This window comes from Trichosurus vulpecula, chromosome 8 (assembly GCF_011100635.1).
Source record: "Trichosurus vulpecula isolate mTriVul1 chromosome 8, mTriVul1.pri, whole genome shotgun sequence".
Taxonomy (NCBI): domain Eukaryota; kingdom Metazoa; phylum Chordata; class Mammalia; order Diprotodontia; family Phalangeridae; genus Trichosurus; species Trichosurus vulpecula.
In genome coordinates this window covers 104,587,916-104,610,795 of record NC_050580.1, presented here as the reverse complement: position 1 = coordinate 104,610,795, position 22,880 = coordinate 104,587,916, and the positions used below count along the sequence as shown (strand labels likewise).

Here is a 22,880-nt window from a genome sequence, read left to right as displayed (position 1 = left end):
GGACGCTTGCCTTTGGCGCCGAACCTTTCCCCTCTTGTGGTCGCTACCACTGGCTTCCGCCCTAGAGGGGGAAACGGACCAGACCAAGCATGCCTGGGAATAAAGTCGAAAGCGAATTCTCGAAGGAATGGAGACTGTGCCCAAAACAGAAATATGATATTGCCACGCAGAATCTGGTGGGAGCTAGTCATGGGTGGGGAAATGTGGCGAAGTCTCTCGAAGCACTCGCTCCTCCCTGCTCGGGAGGCGAGGATGGTTTGATCCAGACAGGGACACCGCCTCCTCAGAGGCCGCCATTTTGTTTGGCTGAGGAAAGGATCGGGGTCGTGGGGGAGGGGTCGTAGACTCAGCTCACCTGACTGGCGGAGGAGCAGCTGTGGGTCCCGGGAGGGTCTTTCTCCCGGCCCGGGAGCAAGGAATCATGTATATAAAACAGGTGAGTCCGGTGCCGCGCCGTCTCAGAGGATTTAAGACCGCCTCCGTTTCCCGCCTCCCCCACCCCCCAGTGCTTCGGGGCCCGCTCCCGTCTACCCTGTGGCCGCGGTGGGAGAAGGGAGGCGTCGTCCCCCTCGGTGTCCTGCACTTTCTGCACGAGAGAGCCTCAGGCTTCGGGGAATACTTTCCCCAGGGTCCTAGGCCGCCCAAGGGGTCCCGGCGGGGGTGGGGAAAATGCTAGCGGGGAGCGGCATTCAGGCTTCCCGGCGGGGGCGGGGGGGGGGGACCTGGGGAGGGATGGGGCCGCGTGGGGGCGGGGGGTGAGGAGAAGGACGCGGGGACGGTGGGGTGGAGAGGGCCGTTCTTTTCTGGGCAGACCTGCCCCTGGGGGGCCACGGACGAGTGTGCGTGGGGGTGTCAGCCCACCAGGCCGCACTTGACTTTGCCCTTTCCTAACCATAATAATAACAGCACCGGCGATGTGCAGCTTCCTCCCCATCCTCTCCCCGGACCTGATGCGCGCCGCCTCCCTCCCTCCCCCTTTTTGGCTCTAAATGTAGTAGGAGTCTAATTAATGTTTTCCGAATTGCGCTCCAGGCCTGCCCGGTGGGTATTATGGCTGTCCAGCTGGTGGGCCCGTTGGAGAGCTAGAATCCTTGATATAATTTACATAAGTTTCCCCCCCACACACCTTTTTTCCGAACACTTTCTTTGGCTGTTTATTAGACTTGTAATTCTCTTCCTCCTGGCTTTTCTGGCCTTCTTCAAGTCCCAGCAAAAATCCCACATGAAGTCTTTTCCAGTCTCCCTAAATTCTGGTGCCTTAACCTCTGTTGATTATGTCCAGCTTATTATGTACACACGAGGTTGTTTTCATGTCTTACACACACACACACGCGATTGTTTTCATGTCTCTTACACACACACACACCTTGTCACATAGTAGGTGCTTAAGCAAATCTTTTATTCTGGACAGCGAAAACACTCTGACCTCTACCTCCTCATTCCTATTCCCCAGTGGACTCCAGGCAAATCAGGTTATGGGTTTGGGGAGAGAGGTAATGAAATGTGAATTTCTGTGTAAAGTTTTCCTTTTTAAAAACTTTGTTTTTTAGATATTTTACTATTTCTGTAATGTACATATATTATTATTTAACTTTTTTTAATGAATGAAAATCCTTTCACCATCTCTGTTGAAAAAGAAAGAAAAATAAGACCTTTGTGTAACAGGGATGCAAAGTCAGGCAAAAACAATTCCCAAAATGACTGTCCAGAAAATGTTTCAATCTTTATTCTGAGTCCATCATCTTTCCATTGGGAGGTGGATAGCACTTTGTTATGAATATTCTGGAATCGTTTTTGTGCCTTGCATTGATCAGAATTCTTAAGTCTTTCAAAGTTATTTGTCTTTACAATGTTACTGTATGTTTTTTTCTAGTTCTACTGACTTCACTCTTCATCAGTTCATACGAGTCTTTACAGCTTACTCTGAAAATGTCTTTAGTCACTTCTTATAGCACAGTTGTAGATATTCCAGAGCCTTGTCCTGGGCTTCCTCTCCTCTCTATATATACTTCACTGGGTGATCTCATCAGCTCCCATGGATTTAATTATCATCTCTATGTCAATGAGTCTCAAATCTACCTATCTGCTGAAATCTGGAACTGGTTGTCCAGTAGGTATCTTAAACTCAGTATGTCCAAAACTTAACTCATTCTGTTTCCCCCTAAACCACACATACTACCACACATATTACTGTCTAGGGCACCACCATCCTCTTAGCTCCCCAGGCTCACAACCTAGGTGTCGTCTTCCATTTGTCACTATCTTTCACTTCCTATACCCACTCTGTTGCCAAGGCAGCTTCACCTTTGCAACATATCTTTAATATATCCCCTTCTCTCCTCATACTGCCACTACCCTGGTGCAAGTCCTCCTTACCTCATGCTTGGGCAATTGCAATAGCTTGCTGGTAGGTTTATTGTCAAGGCCTATCAATTTCACCTTTTCAATGTCTCAAATATGTCTTCCTCTTTTCTCTGATACTACCACCCTATTACAGGCGCTAATAGCCTTGAGCTTGAGCTATTGGCCTGTTGGGGGTCTGCCAGCCTCAAGTCTCTCCCAATTTCAGTCAGTCTTCCACTTGGCAGCCAGTGATTTTCCTAAAACAAAGTTGCTGCCATTCCCTCTAATCAGTAAACTTCAGTGGCTCCCTATCACCTCCAAGATCAAATACAAAATCCTCTGGTGTTAAGAGCCCTTAATAACCTAGCAGGCACACTGGATACACCAACTTCCCCTTTTCAGCCTTCTTATACCTTACTCCCAGCTGTGAACTATTTGATCCAGTGACTAGGATCCCACAGACAAGACACTCCATCTCTCTGCTCTAGGCAATTTTTTTTTCTGGCTGTCCCCCATTCTTGGAATGCATTCCCTTCCCATCTCTGCCTATTAGCTTCCTTCAGGTCCCAACTATCTTCTATTAGGAAACCTTTCTCAATCTCTCTTAATGCCAGTGCTTTCTTTTTAATTATTTCCTATTTATCCTGCAAGCAACTTGTTTGTACATTGCTTACCTGTCGTTTCCCCCTGTAGATTGTGAGCTCCAGGGCAGGGACTGTCTTTTGTCCCCTGACTTAGCACAGTGCCTGGCACATAGTAGGTACTTAATGTTTATTGACCAACTGTTTTATGCCTTCCTTGCAAGATTTTTGGGGGTGGGATTTCTTAATTTCAAAATCTTATTAGATTTTTAAAGCTAAGTTGTTTTTATTTTATAGTCTGGTAAACTAAGGTGGGAAGGTAAGCACTATTTCAGCTAGTGTGGCAGCATCTGGGAATCCAGATGTGGAAATGCAGAATTGTTTTTGATTGTAATACAGGAGGTGCTACCTTGGTTGTAGTGAGACTATTACAATCTATTGTATATATTTTTCTTTGAATGGCAATTTTATTGTCTTGCCCTAGCCTGGAGAGTACAAAATAGGCTTAAAATTATCTTGAAAAAATTTTTAAAAAGGTGTTTTCTGAATGCTATTCTAATAGACATAAATTACTTTGAAACATTAAAATTTTAAAATTTCTTATTAAAAATAGTAATTAGAAAATTACAGTAGTATTAGAAATTCACTATGGTGAGTTTCTGTAATGGGCCTTAAACTATACAATTTGTCCATTACCTCCAGAGAGTCTGTATTCTACTAAATATGGTCCCATATTCCACTAAAGTACTGCACTGAAGTTTCATTATAGCATGGAGCTGATCTTGAGTTTTCAGAAACCTGTGTTGTGCTAGTGAAACAAAAGTTCTGACAGGTTTTGCAAAACTGATAAAGGTTTTTGAATACAGCCCTATCTTGCACCATAGTCCAGCAAAGTTTGGAGAGGCTCATACCTTCAGGGCACCATGTTATTTATCAACTTGATGACAATTTACTTAGTAACAAAGAGGTGAGACCTTTATCTATGGATCAAATACACATGAGAATCATAGATGCTGAGGAATTAAAGTATGACCAATGATGTATTGACCGTACTTCAATACAAAAATGAGGACAAAAATATAATTCAGTGAAAATAAGCACCAGATTGTCTTGTAAAATATGCAATATTTAAAATATGGTGGTAGTTCTTGGTACTTTGTGGGAGGTGAAGGGTAGTAATAAATAAAAGAAAATTTGTATCCTAAGAGACTTTTTTTTATTCTCTAAACACTTAACTGGTCCCTCAGGTATCATTCAGTTACTGTCAGTGGCCACTAAGACCTTATTTAGGAAGAGTTGAGGAAAGTGAACCTAAAAAATGTAATAAATATTTTTAAACCAGTACTTTCTAATACAGATATTTTAACATTAAAAGTTCTTTTCTGCCCAACACCACCACCCCCAACCAAAGCAAAGACATTTAATAAAATAGCATAATAAGATAAACAACAATAGAATGTTTTCTCCGTAAGCCCCGTGAATTCTCCTCAAAATACCACATGTAAGGAGAATGGATATGCTGAGGGAGTATGCATAGAAGGGCACCCATATTTTAGCTTTTATTTGGTTGAACACTAGGAAACAAGGAGAAGAACATGTTAAAATCTTGAAAATGGCAATGTTTCTTAAAATTCAAATGGATGTTGTTTTAAATATGGCATTTTTTTCATCAGGTTATTATCCAGGGTTTTCGAAGTTATAGAGATCAGACAATTGTAGATCCATTCAGTTCAAAACACAATGTCATAGGTAAGTGCCTATTTGAACAAAGCTTGTGTATGTTTTTTCATCTACAATTTAGAAATTAAAAGTTCTTTTTTACCTTGTATTTAGATGAAAAATTAAAAAGGAAGGAAATACAAAAATTTGATAAAAACCTCAAAAGTGACAGTATTGAAGTTAGTTTTTGTGAGGATTTTTTTTTGAGGGGGGAATGCAGGGCAGTTGGGGCTAAGTGACTTGCCCGAGGTCACACAGCTAGTAAGTGTGTCAAGTGTCTGAAGCTGGATTTGAACTCAGGTCCTCTTGACTCCAGGGCTGGTGCTCTACTCACTGCGCCATCTAGCTGCCCCTGAAGTTAGTTTTTAAAAAAACTAAACCTCAACCAGAATTTCTTAGGACACTGAAAGTCTATCACTTGAGGCTGGGACACCGATTGAATTCATTTAGGGCAAAAGAGTATGTTCCTATTTATTGAGTCCATTCAAAATGCTTCTGATTTCTTAACCAGTTTCAAGTATGACTACCCATTTTGTACACTTGAAACACTTTGGATAAAGAACTTTATAATCTCGAATTAATCATATGCCATTTAGCCAACTTTGAGTAAGTCTTTGATCCATTTAAAATAACCTTTCACTGAAATTTGTGTTAAGGTTAAGCATGACCTTGGTCAATTTATTATATTCTAAATTTGGTATAACTTAGTCACTGTGGCTTTATTAAATCAACATACATAAATTAGATTACCTTCACTTTTTTTCTTTTTGTGTACAATTTTTAATGTTAATGGGCATTTCCACTTGCACGATACAGCAGGAAAAAAATGACTCTTTCTGGTGTTTCTGAATTTTTAAGACAAATTTATTTAACTGTATTTCATTGGACACCAAAATAGCACATATTGTTCTTGTTACAAAAGGACATTTATATAGATGATGATTAAATAGAAAATGCAGAATTTTAACAAAAAGACACCCATAAAATATATTTTTTAATTTTTCCATATGAACTCTCCTCCCCCAATAAACCATATGCTATGCATGTACATGTGCTTGAACGCGCATGCGCACAGAACTGCTTACAGTCTTAGAAACAAGAAAACAATTTAATAAGTTTTAAACTATTTTTTAATGAGTCAAGTAGTTTGTATGCATTTATTACCTTGTTTTTATTTTGCACGTAGGTGTTTTTAGAAATGGGAAATCTAGCCAATAACAACTAGCATATACTTTATAATATAGTCATACATTCTTTATATTTGTAACTTCCGTGTTATATGTGATTGTAATGATTGAATCGTGGTTGTTTCAATAGTATAATTTGACAAGTGTCCTTTTAAGTATAAAAATACTGTGAGTATTCATTTACTTTGCTAAATTACATTTGAATGTCCCACAAAATATCAATCTTTTACCAACTAATAAGATACCTTGTTGCTACTTGAATCAAAATAATCAGTCTCACATAAACTTTTTATGCAATAATGCTTGTAGGTGAAGTTTTTTAAATGCTATCCAGTTGTAAATATTAAGTGCATTATAATTTTGGCTATTTGTAGTTATGTAATTTATTTTAAAAGAATTTATTCTTTAGGGTTCACACTGGTTTAAAGCTATAGATACCTACTTTTGTTTTATCTTGCGATAATTTGGCCAGAATTTTGAAATACTGTATAAGTTTGTTTATATCTTTATATCATTGTATTTTAACTGAGATATGTGTTTGAACTTAGTTAAATCAATGTTGATTGGTTATCAAAAGGTAGGATTATCAGTAATGGCTTGTAGGTAGTTATACCTTTTGTGGTTATGCTCAGCCTTTTAATTAGTACTCTGAATTAAAATTTAGATCATTTATAGCTTCATAGGTATTTTGAGAAATTATGTAGCGTATATGTATTAGGGATCTGAAATTTTATGAGCCAGTTTATTAATCCCAGCTGATAGTTTTTTAAATTTTTGCTTAGATTAAGCCAAGAGCAAAGACTAACACTGAAGCAAATTTATTTTTTAAACTCAGATTGAAGGTCATGAAATGTTATTTGCTCATGGCAAATAGCTGACATAGGCAAATCTTTTTGTCTTATTTGTTGATTTCATTTCATTTATTTACATGTTATTGTGCACTTTTGACTATTAAGTTTATTTTGAATAGAAGATTTAAAAATTTATGTGAAAGTCTTTAAGTATTTTTAGCATAGAGTTATATTTGCTATGGACTTACTCATATGTTTAAAATTTGTACTTTTTAAAATTACAGTGGGCAGAAATGGATCCGGAAAAAGTAATTTTTTTTATGGTAGGTATTGATCTTTTTTTTGTATGTCAGTGTAATGCAGTTAATTTACTGATCTTCTTAGGCTTCATTTATTTATTTATTTATTTATTTATTTATTTATTTATTTATTTATTTATTTTTGCTTTTTGGCAGGGCAATTGGGGGTTAAGTGACTTGCCCAAGGTCACACAGCTAGTACATGTGTCAAGTGTCTGAGGCCGGATTTGAACTCAGGTCCTCCTGACTCCAGGGCCGGTGCTCTACTCACTGCACCACCTAGCTGCCCCTCTTAGGCTATATTTATAAGATAGCTAAAAATGCTTTCAGTAATCGAGTAAATAGTACCTTCATTTGGGATTTTCTTGTTAGGTTCTTATCCTGGGGTCTGTGAACTTATTTTTTAGATATTTCGACAATTATTTCATTATAATTGGTTTCCTTTGTAATCTTACTTATTTTATTCATTTAAAAATATTATTCTGAGAAGGGGCCAGTAGGTTTTGCCAGACTGCCAAAGGGTCCATGATACAAAAAAAGACTAACAACATCTTGTGTTAGATTTATCAACAGGACCACTTTTGGATTAAATGTCTTAGGTTGTACTAGGGAGAGTTCTGATCTTGTAGTTAAAATATCTGAGTTCAAATCCTACCTCCCTACCTGCTGAGTGCTTGACCATGGAAGCCCCTCTGAGCCTGTTTTCTCAGCTATAAAAATGGATATAACACCTATTGTACTCTTCTTGCCAATTTGTAGAGCTCAAATGAACTAATATATGTAAAATATTTTGCAGATTTTAAAATGCTTTATCAAACCGGTTAGTTATTTCGTTTATCAGTTATTTCTAGAAAATAGGTTAAAATACTTTGGGCAAAACAACATATTCTTTTGAAAATAATAAATGTGGCTTTAAAGTTCTCCTTTTAAGGAAATTGAATTACATAATACACTGTCATATGTTAACAAATCCTCCAAAAACGTAGGTTATTTTGATAAATTCAGCCTCAACTTTGTTAGGGGGTGGATTGGGAAGAGGGAAAAATTCTGCGATCTCATTCTTAAAGAATATTAATGACAGTTTTTGAAAAGGAGGTGGCAGTGATGCTTTCTCAGATCCATGCCTTTCGCAGGATAACTAGGGCTTTACTAGCCTCATGAACTGGAAATGGGTGAATTGCTGCCTGGACTAAATAATTTTTTACTCGAAGAGGACTGCGATACTATTCCCAGGGGCTGCAGTAAAGCCCAAGAGCCCCATCTTGCCCTTTTGCTGAAGTTTGATGTCAGGGAAACTTGGAATGGGTTCCTATAACTAATAGTATTTCCTTCTACTATAATGAAGTATCTGATTACAGAGTGTGTTTATATTTTACTAATCTACTCCATACCCAATTTGATTATGTTAAAAGGAACTATGATCCAAGACAATTTATTAATGAAATATCTTTGAGTTTTAATGCAATGTATCTTAAATGTGAGGTTGAAAGCTACCTGGCACAACTCGATCAAGAAATAGTTCTTTATCCTTTTGATAACCTATTTCTATATTGTAGTATTTAATTTATTTTTAAATATTAAATTGATCCTTCCAGTAAACATTTTTCCTTCCTCTAAGAGCGTTTTTCTCACATGTTTCTTATAATTAGTGGGTCTGATACTAAAAGGCATTTTTTAATATGCATATGCAAACATGTGATTCATGTGTTATTTTCAGGCCCTACCTCTTGAGAAGCTGTGCTCTAGTAAATAATGAGAGGCAGCATGGGACATTGGAAAGAGCTTTGATCTGGAGTCGGAAGACCTACTTCAAATTTTAACTCTGCCATTTACTGCTTCTGTGATGTGGGGCGAGTCTCCTTACCCCTCCCTTGGTCTCTGTTTCTATAAAAGTGAGAGGACTGAACTAGATGACATTTAAGATCCCTTCCAATTCTAATTCTGTGATTCCTCGAGCAGTTATTTTTCAAAAAACAAAGCAGGACATACTATTCCCTCTTTTTAAAAAATTACTGTGCTAATGATTGTGTTTATGTGCTTTATTATAGCTATTCAGTTTGTACTCAGTGATGAATTTAGTCATCTTCGTCCAGAACAGAGATTGGCTTTGTTACATGTAAGTAAGACTATTTAATTTTTTAAGTATATTCAGTATGTTTTAAATAATCACCTATTCCTGGTGCATAAAAATCTTTAGTAAGCTTATATAGTTCTTTCAGTTAATATTGCTATATTATATTACTATGCAGTTTAGTCTTAGTTCTTTCAGTTAATATTGCTTTATCATATTACTGTGCAGTTTAGTCTATTTTATGGAAGTAGCAGGACTCATTTGAATATAATGTTTGAAAAAAATTTGGATCTAGCTCCTAAATGCTTGTTATAAGAGAAATGTTTACATTAAGAAATCTTTACATTAAGGAGGAGGCCCATTAAGGGACTAAAAAAAGCAGGTTTCTAGAGGAAGAGAAGGAAGAGTTTGGAATTGGGGAGCAGGGTAGCTGAGAATCAGAACTAGAACCCGAAGTTGTGTGAGGAGCTCAGGAGCACCTACTGGAAACTAGGCAACACACTGCTAGTCTTACTTGTGTTTCCAGCACAGAAAGGCCTGTAAGTTGTAGTTGGATTTTTTAGCCACATTTTTACTCGGTTCCATAAGTACTTATTTTCCAATATGAAGGCCAAGAGGACATATATAATCTTTGTAGTACTAAAAATTGTTCGAATTACATGCCATATTTAGATAATTATACAATATAACAAAATTCAGTAAGTTTTTAAAGTGCCTACTATATGCTAGGTCCTTTGCTAAGCCCTGGTTTCTAAATTAGGATATCAAAAAGTTCCGTTGTTTCTATACATTTTCCCCTAAATAATAATGCCCATTACTGTTAGGAAGTTGTTTTTGTCTAATCATTACATTTACTTCTTCAGTTTAAGGTCATTTAATATTTTATTCTCTCTTTTTCCTTTTCAAGACTGGGCTTTCCTATTTTGTCCAGGCTGCAAGGGTAGGGGCTACTCTCAGACCTTGCCCTGTTCCAGTTAGCCCAAAAGCTTTGACATGCTTCATATCCAACCTTGATTCTGGTTCATTCCTCCTTAGGCAACCTGGTGCCCCCCATTTATTTGAGAGCTGTATGTATTATTCTAAGCTAAAGTCCTCTATTACCATGCTTATAAGAATATAGAGTAATTTGATGAAATTTAATTTTCACAGTCTGTTGGTTACTATTCAGTACCCTTTATGAAAAGTATATGTTGGGAAATAATAAAAATGCTATAAGAAAACATTACTTTTATTGTTTTCCTTCATTTTAGGAAGGCACTGGACCTCGAGTCATATCTGCTTTTGTTGAGATCATTTTTGATAATTCAGACAACAGATTACCGGTGAGTTGCTTATTAAATTTTTTCAGTTTTTATACCAAAGATTTCATAAACTTTTAAAATGTCTAAAAGTTTAGTCAACCTTTTTTTTTTTTTTAAACAACACACATTCAGTGGAACTGCTTCCTTCCATCTTTCAATTTCATCTTTCCAAAGTACCTTCTAGGAAAAAATTAAGTGTTAAAGTTCAAGTGATTTATATTATGTGAAGAAATATGTTAAGAAATAGGACCAAGTAGGATAAATCAATAGTTAATAAATATTTGCTAAGTGCCTGTGTGCCAAGCACTGTGCTAAGTGCTGGCGATACAAATATGAAAAAAGAAAGACAATTTCTACCCTCAAGGAATTTACAACCTAATGGAGGGGAAGACAGTGCACAGAAGGAAATTGAAAAGGGTAAGGTCAGAGGTTGTGAAAGAAGGTGGTCCCAACTCAAGCATGTGATGGAAGTGTCAGTTATAGAAGTCCCAAAGTAGTACAGCCAGGTGAGAAATGAGATGTTTGAGAGAGCCTGTATATATTCACTTATATACATCGAATTTAAAGTAAATATAGCAAGTCTGCTTGGGTACTTTAGCTCATTGCATTCATTTTAAACTTAAATGGTTACATGTTTGTTTTTGTTTTTATTAGATTGATAAAGAAGAAGTTTCACTTCGTAGAGTCATTGGTGCCAAAAAAGATCAGTATTTTTTAGATAAGAAAATGGTAACGTAAGTAGTTTCCTTTTTCTTCTTTAGCCAGTAACAACAATGATAAAGAAAAATGTTTTTTTCCGTACTTGTTAGTATGCCTACATAATTTTTCCTTAATTAGTATTTATTTGACTATTTCCTAAAGATACAAAAAGTTTTTAAATGTCCTTAAAATATAATGAAAAAATTTAGTCTTTGATGAATAATCAACTGTTTGTTTTCCTTGAAATTACTTAGCAACTGGGCAAGTCAGTAGTTTAGACTTAGAGGTGAAAATTTTATGATTATTCATGCAAAAATATATCTACTTAATGTTTATTGACAGGAAGAATGATGTGATGAATCTACTTGAGAGTGCTGGATTTTCTCGAAGTAATCCTTATTACATTGTCAAACAAGGAAAGGTAAAGAATAGTCGCATATTCACACTTGAATAACTTTAGCTATTGAGACTAATGTCTTCTTAAAACCAATTTTATTGATAACTCTTGTTTTTACATCACCATCCCTTCTGGGTATCCCTTTTACTTCCCTACTAAAGTCTTGTTTTATAACAAAGAAAGATAGTTAAGCAAAACCAACCAACACAAAGTTGTCATTCCATAATCCCCATCTCCTGCCCTTTCTACTAAAAAGAGGGAGGTGCTTCTTCTTTTATTCTCCTGTGCCAAGATCTGTCGTAGTTCTTGAAGGTCTAGCTTCATTTTAGTATTCTTTTTGTTTTCATTATTTTACTATTTCATTTTCATTATTGTAGTAATTGTATATATTGTTCTGGGTTTATTTACTTTGCCTTTTCAGTTCATACCAGACTTCCCATGTTTTTCTAAATTACTTGGCATTTGTCACTTTTTCCAACAAAATAATATTTGATATTTATATATCACTATTTAGCTATTTCCTAATCATTGAGCACCTAATTTATTTCTTTTTTTTTTCCTTCTATGAAAGGCACATGAGCCTGTGGCTTTAAGCTTTAATTTAAACAAATCTTATTTTCCTTTTAGGTTAGAAAGAACTTAATGATTCAGTTTTGACTACTTTTTTATTATTGTTATTGAAATTTTTGCTTCAGTAATAATGCAAGGGTATTGTAAATACTAAACAGATTTCTTGGTTAGAAAAATGTGTTTCAGCAACTTTTATTTTTATCACTGACTGACTTTTGTAAAATTTGAAATACCTTTTTTACCTGGAAAAATAAGGCTTTTGTAGGGCAATATATGATCACATTACCTTTGAAAGGTAATATCATGTTAAGATTATAGCAGCAATATTTTTGTATACATAAGTAAGGGAAAGCTAATATTCTGATAAATTAAAAATATTATTGTCAAAATACCGCAAAGTTAAAATTAAATTAAATTTATTAAAAATTAAAATTAATTTCAAATTAAAAAATAAAAAATTAATTACATTAAATTAAAATTTAAAAAAAAAGGAAAATGAACTCTAGCACCAGAAATTTATCAAGAATTGTTTCAGTTATCTTATGTTCTTTTGTAAAGGCAGCAGTCCTTAAAGTTTTACTGTTTTGACAATTGTTTCACCAACCCCTAACACTTTGTGTCCATTAATTCTTCGTTCTTCTTTATAAAAATACCATAGAAGCCACAACTGTTCTGGTGGCTCAGGTGATTCCCCAATACAAGAAGCCTTTGATTTTTCTGTATCCTGCTGAGGATACTAGAAGCAAGATGTTGACTGGTAAGATAGTGTTGGACCCCCAAATACAATCATTTATGGGAGTCCTTTTCTCAAAGCAAGGTTGTGAATACTTTAATTTCAAATTTGGTGTTTTAAGTTAATTTCTCTTGATGTTAGGTGTATTTCAGATATTAGATTGCAAATACTAAAATATTGAATTCATGATTTATTAAAATACTATGAAAGAAGATATCAAGTATTTGAATATTTCTAACAGTTTAATCAAGATTGAATTTTCTGTTTAACTTTTGTTCTTGAATAAACTCAGTGAAAGAACAATATATAGTCATTTATTTATTTAACTTTTTTAGATTAACCAGATGGCCACAGCACCTGACTCTCAGAGACTGAAGCTATTGAGAGAAGTAGCTGGTACTCGGGTATATGATGAACGTAAAGAGGAAAGCATTTCTTTAATGAAAGAAACAGGTAAAATAACTCTTCAGGTTTTAGCTTATTCTTTTTAGTTGTGAAGAGTAATTCCTAATCCCAAAGATATATGATGTTTGATAGTACATGTGTAATTTTGTGGAAAAATAATCAAGTTGAAGTAATTTGAAGTCTACTGTTTCCTATAACATTTATTCCTTGATTGAAATACAGTGGTGTTAGGGGTTACTTCATTTCATTTTGTGTCTCAGTTTACTCTTATCATTGAGGATTTCATTATTAGTGAGCACAGTGGTTTTAATTGCCTACTTTAAAGGAACACAGGAATTTCAGTAAGATATTGTTAAGTTTCAGTTCCTTGTGTATATTGGGACTTGGGGAGGAATGGTACTTTAGGATTCTTTTAGGAAGCTTGTAAAGTTATAAGATTCAGTGTGAAAGTGTTCTAAGTGCAGTTTCTTTTTTTGTATTTGAGGATTAAATCACACTTGCAAAACATTGTTAATTGCCTTAACAAAAGAGCGATATAAAAAGTTTACAGTTTTACAACTGTCCACCATTAGGTTGTTCTTCTAGTAGTAGTTGACAGGTTGTACAGCTCAATATCATATTTTTATTACTGTGTAAGATGTACAGATTATTGTTAGCAAAAGAACTAAGCTTATAGAACCTCATAGGCCCAAGATGACATTACTAAAGCAGTTAATAGAGGCATGTAAGTGAAGTAAAGAACATTGTCAACTTTAGAAATATTGCAGTGTTAGCAATTTGGCTGAAATGTTTTAGAAAGTTTATGTTTTAAGAATATTTTGAAAGAAACATTTAAAGCTTTATTACATGATTTTTATTCCTAGTTACTAGGAGATTAAAGAAAGCACTTTTAGTAGCTTCACTAAAGATACCAAGAAAAGAATGTGCTTTTTCTAATCTACAAAGAAGCAAAACTCTTAACATGAGATTTAAAAATACAAATAGAGTAATATTGTTTAGTGCCCAGTAAAAAAAGGTTTTTATGAAAAAACTAAGTTTATCAACTATGAGAGTCAAATAGCTTACATTTGTACTAAATGAATGCCCTACTGTCTTCATTTTCTACTGCATTTGATAGATGTTAGCTGTTTTTTAAATGCCATTCTTTGTATGCAACAGTGTAAATTAATCCTAACTCCCTACTATGTCAAAATATTTTGTTTAGCCCTTGGTTAGATGAAGTATTTTTAATAAGCCGACCCATTTTACATTTCTCTCAAAGGGCAAAATATTTCATTAACAACAAAAAAAGTGGGGAGGGGACTGCAAGAGCTTGATACTTGAAAAAATCTCTGCTGTGGAAACCAAAGATCCATTGAAAGACTCTTGGTTTATTATAGAGACCATTGTGACATACAGTGTATTGTTATGTAATGAATATAAGTTAACAAATTATTCGATACATTAAACAGCTACATTTTCACTTAATTGTTTACTACTGTTGTTTACAAATCTGAAAAATGAGTTAGTGTTTTTGCATTTACTACTATCAGAAATTAAAATCTTAAAGACAAAGGTCTTTAAAACAGTTTAGTGCTGAATGTTTAGAGCATAATAATGAGCTTTTAGCTAAGTGGATATTTTGGCCACACTTGAACCAAGCCAGAACAGAACTTAAAAAATAAGGTTTTAAGTAAATTTGTCATTTTTAGAGGTTAGTTGTAATAGAATATGCAGTAATTATTCTAACACTAAATACATTTTCCGTAGACATGCTATTTTTATTTCTTAGTTGTGTTTTCGTTCATAGACCATAAGCATTTTATACTATGATCTTGTCAACTCTAACAGAATTGAAAAGTGCCAGATTATAACATCTGTGCTGTATGCAAATTGTAAACTCAGTTGTGACACATTTCTGTAATTTCCATAATTTAGCACTCAGTAGCCCAGTATGGTATGTTGGTGTTTCTGTATGAGAAGAGACACTCTTAGCAGGAGGATGGCTTCAACATGAAGCTTACAACTGAGTTATTCACCACATGTGGTTATTGAAGGATCCAGCATCAATATTTCTAGGTATTAGAATGTTCTTTGGTCCCTTTTAAAATAATGATTCTACCTGCCATGGTTTGTTAAAGCAGGATAGCCTCATTTTAAATTTTTGTGATATTCAACATAAAATGAATGTCCCATACTCCTAAGATTAAACTCAATTCATGGCATCTTTGGAAAGTACACTTCATTATGTAAAATTGTCCTTATCCTTTTTTCTTAAAGAGGGCAAACGAGAAAAAATCAATGAGTTGTTAAAATATATTGAAGAGAGATTGCATACTCTGGAGGAGGAAAAAGAAGAACTTGCACAGTATCAAAAATGGGATAAAATGAGGCGAGCCCTGGAATACACCATTTATAATCAAGAGCTTAATGAAACCCGTGCCAAACTCGATGAGGTAAAAAAAGTTGTCTACCTTTGGCTTTTTTTTTTTTTTATCTTTGCCTCTTAAGATGTAATTCTTTTCATTTTTAGATAAATGTATACTTTTTAGCTACTTTTCTTTTTAAAAAAAAAGTTTAGCTTTTCTTATTTTGAATGTGTCCATCAGAAAATATTTTTCTTTCATTTAATTAAAAGGAAAATGTCAGATATTTTGAAATCCAAGCTAAAATGAATCCCGAGTACTTAGGTGGTTATCATATATTCACTTTGCCTCCTTGAGTATGTTGAAGAACTAGTTCACAAGATAGTAGTATTCTAAAGACAGAATAACCCTTTTTAATTTTAATGGTGGGTTTTTACTCCCATTCTAGAGACATTTTGCTCAGTTCTGATAATTATTCAGAATGTAATATTTTTGTGATTCTTCCACAAATCTGGATTGCTTAACTTAGAAGCCCAAAAAACTGGTTATATTTAGCCACTTCTTCCTTCTATGAATAATATAACCAGTGGTAACCAGGAAGGTATTGGAATTTTTCTTTCTGAAGTATGATACTAGATTACTTCACTTGATATTATAGAGATATTCCTGAAAAGTTAATGTGCAGAATTTCATAATAAAGTAATTTTAAAAATATATACTAGAGATTTTGCTATTTAAAAGAATCTTATGAAAATTCCTCATTTAAAAACCTCTTTTAGGGAGAGCTAGGTGGCATAGTAGATAGGAATACCAGCCCTGGAATCAGGAGTATATGAGTTCAAATCCAGCTGCAGACACTTACTAGCTGTGTTACCCTGGGCAAGTCACTTAACCGTGATTACCTCTGGAAAAAAAAATTTTTTTTAAAAAATAAAAACTTCTTTTAAAATCAAATGATCATTCCCTCCCCCCAGCCTCAATATGTCAGTGTAAATACACATTTTCCTGGAACAGCTTTGGTTAAAGCAAGGTACACAAGTATGTGGAATAGAAATATTTGGATAGTATTGGGAAGTAGTAGACAAGTCCTTAATGCCTAAGCAGTAGTAGTGTCTTTTTTTTTTTTTTTTTTGAGCACTGAACATTAGTTTATTTAGGATTCACCAGTATGCCTCAGTTTTATTCTTGATGATCAAAATAAACAGTGACATTGGAAGAAAAAAAAAGATGATCCTAAATAAATATCGTTCTAGCTAGATGAAAAAGAATGGAAGTAATTTTTAATTGACTTTTAAGTAATTTTCTATAATTTTTTTTTAATATTCTGAAATCACAAGCATTCAGATTTAGAAGGTGGCTCAGAGGCTATCTCATCCAGTTTCTACCCCAAAAGTCAAATTAATCTACTTCCTCTTGTACATATTCATCATTCCATCTCTTGCCTGGCTTTGTATGGACTGTGTCCTGATGCCCAGAATGTTCTTTTTTGTTTAAAAAAATTATTCTTCCCTTTTTTTAATCACGTTAGTATATTTTTATGGAATAAAACAAACATTTCCATAACATAGTATATAATTACTGCAAATCTACTATGCACCACTTGCTATTCCTTTCAAATATACAGCAAAATTATGTAAAATTCTTTTTTTCCTCCTTTTTTTCCTACCCACCTCCTACCTCACTCTAGAGATGGCCACCATTAGGCCAAATGGGTGTGGGTGTGTGTGTAATTATTCTCTGCCTACTTCTGTTTATCAGTTCTTTCTGTGGATGCAGATAGTCTTTCTTCATATGTCTTTTATAGTTAATTTGGTAGTATCTTTTATTTACAGCTGTCTGCTAAAAGAGAGACAAGTGGAGAGAAATCCAGACAATTAAGAGATGCTCAACAGGATGCTAGAGATAAGATGGAGGTAAGATTATAGTAGGTAGGTCATTTTGGTTGATAAAGAGCCTTCTGTACTTGAGTAGGGGAAGAAATTCACTACATCCTTAATAGCTAGCAGGCTGTATACCTGTGAATATGAACCACAGGTAGTTAAGCATTTATTAAGCACTTACTATGTGCCAATTATAATGTTAAACACTGGGGATACAAAGAAAGGCAAAAACAGTCTCTGCCTTCAGGTAATTCACATTCTAATGGGTGAGATACCTTGAAAACATCCATGTACAAATGAGATATATAGGGGAAATTGGAGGTATTCTCAGAGGAAAGGCACTAGCATTGTGGGGTGTTAGTGAAGTCTTCTTGCAGAAAGTGGGATTTTAGCTGGGACCTTAAGGAAGTTAAGGAAGCCAAAATATGGAGATGAAGGAGAAGAGAGTTCCACGGGTACAGCCTAAAGAGAACAAAGAGTTAGAAGGAGGAAAAAAGTGAGGTAGGATGCTAATGATAGAATCTAGGAGGGAGAGCATTCCAGGCATGGGAATGATCGTGGAATAGGAAAATGGAGTGTCTTGTACCAGGAACAGCAAAGAGGCCAGTTACTGGATCCCAGAGTACATAGATAGGAATAGAATATAAGGAGACTGGAAAGTTAAGAAAGGCTTTAAAAATCAAACAAAGGATCTTTTATTTGATCATGTGGTAATAAGGAGCTATTGGAGTTTACTGAAGGAGTTGGGGGAAAAGATAAGGTTAGACCTATACTGTAGAAAGGTCAATTTGGCAGCTTAGTGGAGAATGGCCTGGAGTGGGGAGATACTTGAAGCAGGGCACCCAAGCAGCAGACTATTTCAGTAGTCTTAAGTGTGAAGTGAAAAGGACCTTGACTAGGGTAGTGACAGCGTCAGGAAAGAAGGGATTATATATGAGGGATGTTATGAAGGTGAAATTAGGCCTTGGCCACAAATTATATATGGGGGAATGAGAGTTAAGTCAAAGATGACACCTAGGTTTAGAGCCTGGATGATTGATTGGGAGGCTGGTGGTACCCTGGACAGTTCAAGGGGAAAGATTATAGGTTTGGTTTTGGACAAGTTGAATTAAGATATCTACAGGATATCCAGTTTAAGATGTATAATAGGCAGTTGGAGCTGTGAGCCTGGAGTTCTGCAGAGCAGTTATGGCTAGACATATAGATCTGAGAATCATCAGCATAGAAATGATAATTGAATCAGTGGGAGCTGATAAGATTACCAAGTGGAATAATATAGAGCAGGGGTAAGGAAACTGGCTAGAGGCTTTTATATTTCTTTAGTACAGAAGAAGGCCCAGGGCAGACCCTTATGAGATATCCATGTTTAGTGGGGCAGGACCTAAATGAAGACCCAGCAAAAGAAACTGAAAAGTCACAGTCAGGTGGTGGGAAAATCAGGATATTTCAATGTGATGAAATACTAGAAAGAAAAGAGTGTTAAGAAGATACTCAACAGTGTCAAAGTTTACAGAGAAGTCAAGAAATATGAGTACTGAAGAAAGGCCAGTATATTTTGGCAATTAAGAGATCATTAATGACTTTGGAGAAAGCAACTTCAGTTGAATGATGAAGTTGAAAGGCTGACTGTTAAGAGAAGGAGAGCAAAGGAAGTAGAGGCATTGATTGTAGAGAGGCTTTTCAAGGATTTTAGCCACAGAAGGGGAGGAGACAAAGGATAAAAGCTAGTGGGGATGGATGGATCAAGTAAAGCTTTAAGGATGGAGAGGACATGGGCATTTTCATAGGCATTAGGAAAGCAATCAGTAGACCGGGGGAGACTAAAGATAAGTGATGGAATGGAGATGACGGGGCAACCTGTTGGAGAAAATGTGGGATCACTTGTACATGTAGAGGGTGTGTGCTTTGACAAGGAAAAGGGCCTCCTCTTCCTGTGAGAGAGGGATGAAGGAGGAAATAGTTACAGAAGGCATTTGAGGACTCTGCAATGAGAATGAAGAGAGAAGAGGGAGTTCTCAGTGAATGGCCTCAATTTTTTTCAATACAATATAGGGTAAGGTGCTTAGTCAAGAGGGAGGGGAACTATGAGTGGTTTGATGAACAAGAAAAAATTGTGGAAAAGCCACTGTGGTTGACAGGGAGGCATAGGACTGTCTTGCTATAGAGAGGATCCATTTGAGATTACGTAGAGTACATTTATAATGGATTCAGTCATCACAGTTTGATGATTATCTACCTTTGTTTAGCCACACATGAGTAGGTGTGAAGGCAACAGATGGTGGAAGAATCTGAGGCTGAGGGGCATAGCAGAGCAAGACCAGCAAAAGAGGAGGGCAAAGGACTCCAGAGAAGGGGGCAGTGTAGAGTTGAACTATTTCACCAAGGGATAAGGTAGGGGAGGAGCTAGTGCAGATGAAAGATTGTGGTTAGGGAGAAAGAGTGAGAGCATGTAGGAGTTACCACATTTTGAGTATAGGATGGGAAAGAGTAATATTTTGTTTATGACTTGAACCCTGCCCCACTTTCATTAAGTTTTGAGGAATTTAATGGTTGGGAGAATACAGAAAAGGTAGTAAGAAAGAAGGAGACACAGTCCAGGGAAAAGATTAGTGACATACCATAGTTCATATTAGATTTGCTGCCTTCTTTTTTTTTTTTTTTTTTTTTTTTTTTTATATTTGCCTTCTAATTGTCATGAACTAGCATGATGTGGTAGAAAAGAGGATTTTAAGATTTTAGAGTCAGTTGACCTATGTAGAAATTTTGGCTCTATTACCTTTAGAAAGGAAAGTAGATTTGGAATCAGAGGAACAAATTCAAAATCAACACCCAAATTTTGTGGCTAATTGCTCAGTATGAAGGTCAAGTTACTTAACCTCTCGAAGCCTTAGTTTCTTTATATATCAATTAGGGACTTGGACTAGATGACTTCTGTGTTCTCTCCTTTAATTCTGTGGTCTTATGAATTCAGCTAATTTCTGTTAAACCCATTTTTTTAATATAGGATATTGAACGACAGGTTCGAGAATTGAAAACAAAAATTTCAGCAATGAAAGAAGAAAAAGAGCAGCTTAGTGCTGAAAGACAGGAACAAATTAAACAGAGGACTAAATTAGAGCTTAAAGCTAAGGATTTGCAAGACGAATTAGCAGGCAACAGTGAACAAAGGGTAAGCTGAAATTTAAAAAAAAATGAATACATAGATTAAAATGGTTGGGCAAATTCTTGCCACAAAAAAATTCTCATCTGGCTTTTTTCAGTAAGTTGCCACATCAAAATGAGCTCAGTTCAGATAGGTGCTTTTAATGTTTGTTGAATTAGTAAATGAATAAGATGGCTTTTTTTGTGGCTTACATTGCTTCTTGAAAAGTAATTTTTATCATGTTCCTTTGGGCATATCACATCTTTGTATTAGTATGATAAAATTAACTGAAATAATTCTCATGTATCTCTTCCTTCATTTTCAGAAACGCCTGTTAAAAGAAAGGCAGAAGCTTCTTGAGAAAATAGAGGAAAAGCAAAAAGAACTTGCAGAAACTGAACCTAAATTTAACAGTGTAAAAGAAAAGGAAGAGCGAGGAATTGCTAGGTCTGGGATTTTTTTCTGTTACAAATGTTAAGTTCAGAGGCTGCACTTAGAAAAGTTAAAGACCCAAATTTTTAATTATCCCTTTAGAAATTAATAATATAGTATTTTCTTCACCTTCCCAAATATCATTGGTATAATTATGAAGTAATAAGGTTGATTAAACATGTACATAAAGTGCTTCAAAAAATGTTAAAGTGTTATAATTGTGGGGTATATATTTACTTCACAGACCAGGTATCAGTGTGTTGCTAGAAAAGCAGCATTGTACAAAAAACAATTTCAAACTAGAGATTTCCGTTTGTAAAGTGAGCAGGTTGAGCTTAACCTCCAAGGATCTTCCAACTGAGGTCTGTTATACATTCTTGTGCAGATTTATTGTATTATTGTATGATTTTGGTTTGCATCCCAACTCTACTATTTGCTCCCTGTATGATAATGGACAACTCATTTTATCTCTCTGAGCCATATCCAAAATGAGGAGGCTGTCCTAGATAATCTATAAATTACTATAATTCTATGAAAGTTTATTGGGCTTTCATTTGAGGACCAGCCTAATTAGAAGAGAGGCTGATCACCAGGTGGTGATCACAGGGTGGTAAATTTGAAGACCATGGAATTAAGCAATGCATTTTATATACATTTGTATACATCCACATATACGTACACATGTACAAACACACGTACGTAACTCAGCAGAATTGGTTTTTTTTGTAGTCCTGTGTATTTTATTGTATGCGTTTAAAACATTCTTAGAATGAGTCCACAAGTTTTACCAGACTGCCAGAAGAGTTAACAATCCCTGCCCTGGGAGATCCCTAGGACTAATTTGATCCTCTCCTTTCCCCTATCCCTTTTGTCCCATCATGATCCTCCAGACTTTTTTGAATTAGCCTACACCTGGAGTATCCTCCTTGCTTTTGCTATGATTGCAATCTGAATTTTAGTTTGTGTGGTTTACTAGAGTCATTGAAGGCAGGGACTACAGCTTATATATGTTTATGTCTTTGCTAGCATAGTATGGTATATATAACTGCCTAATGTTCACTGAATGAAAATGCCATAAAAAATCCTGTTTTTTCTTTTATAGAGCTGTATTTTCAATAAGCCTATACATTCCCATTACATCATGTTGTCCATAGAGTTTTCTAGATTATTGTTGCTGTGTACAATAAATATAATTTTCATTTATGCATTTTAGTTTTAAGACTTGAGAAGTTTAAATCTTATTTTAAAATCTTTTCTAAAAATAAATTTTAGTTATCTTTTGTTTTTACATCACCTGTATTTCCTATTGTATCCTTTTGCTTGACCCCTCACAAAGAACCATCCCTTACAATAAAGGAAAAAAGTTCAACAGAGTCAACCAGTATATCGAAATATTCTGATTATGTGCAGTGTACCACACTTATAATCTCCCATCTCCACAAAGAAGCAGAGGGAAATATCTTCTCATATATCTTCTTTGGGACCAAAGTTGACTTAAAATTTTGTAGCATTCAGTTTCTATTGTTTTGGTTCTCCTTTTATTTACATTCTTAAAATCCTTCTGTATAGTGTTTAACCCTTAGTTTTTTTAAGATTAAATAATCTTTTTCTTTTTTGACCTGTTTTAACATTCACCATTCATGAATAGATTGGCACAAGCTACCCAGGAAAGAACAGACCTTTATGCAAAGCAAGGTCGAGGAAGCCAGTTCACATCCAAAGAAGAAAGAGATAAATGGATTAAAAAAGAGTTAAAGTCTTTAGATCAAGCTATTAATGACAAAAAACGACAGATTGCGGCTATACACAAGGACTTGGAAGATACTGAAGCTAATAAAGAAAAAAATTTGGAGCAGTACAATGTAAGAAGTTGTGATTTTTTTTTAATTGTTTTAGTTCTGGGGTAGTTATGTTTAACAAATTTTAAATATAAAATGTTTATCTTTTTGAAGATTTATTTTTAAACATAGCCTAAGTAGTCTAGT

General features: G+C 35.2%; 1 protein-coding gene across 1 annotated transcript in view; it reads left to right on the top strand.

The window, feature by feature from the left end:
- Positions 1–286: 286 nt before the first annotated feature.
- SMC3 (structural maintenance of chromosomes 3) overlaps positions 287–22,880 on the top strand; it is a 44,927-nt gene continuing 22,333 nt past the window's right edge. The window contains exons 1-13 of the mRNA XM_036735168.1: positions 287–436; positions 4,598–4,673; positions 6,906–6,944; positions 8,969–9,036; positions 10,242–10,313; positions 10,947–11,026; positions 11,334–11,412; positions 13,027–13,144; positions 15,356–15,531; positions 17,274–17,354; positions 20,326–20,490; positions 20,789–20,910; positions 22,544–22,757. Coding sequence (XP_036591063.1) covers positions 422–436; positions 4,598–4,673; positions 6,906–6,944; positions 8,969–9,036; positions 10,242–10,313; positions 10,947–11,026; positions 11,334–11,412; positions 13,027–13,144; positions 15,356–15,531; positions 17,274–17,354; positions 20,326–20,490; positions 20,789–20,910; positions 22,544–22,757 — 1,305 coding nt within the window. The 5' untranslated portion in view covers positions 287–421. The remainder of the gene's footprint in view (positions 437–4,597; positions 4,674–6,905; positions 6,945–8,968; positions 9,037–10,241; positions 10,314–10,946; positions 11,027–11,333; positions 11,413–13,026; positions 13,145–15,355; positions 15,532–17,273; positions 17,355–20,325; positions 20,491–20,788; positions 20,911–22,543; positions 22,758–22,880) is intronic.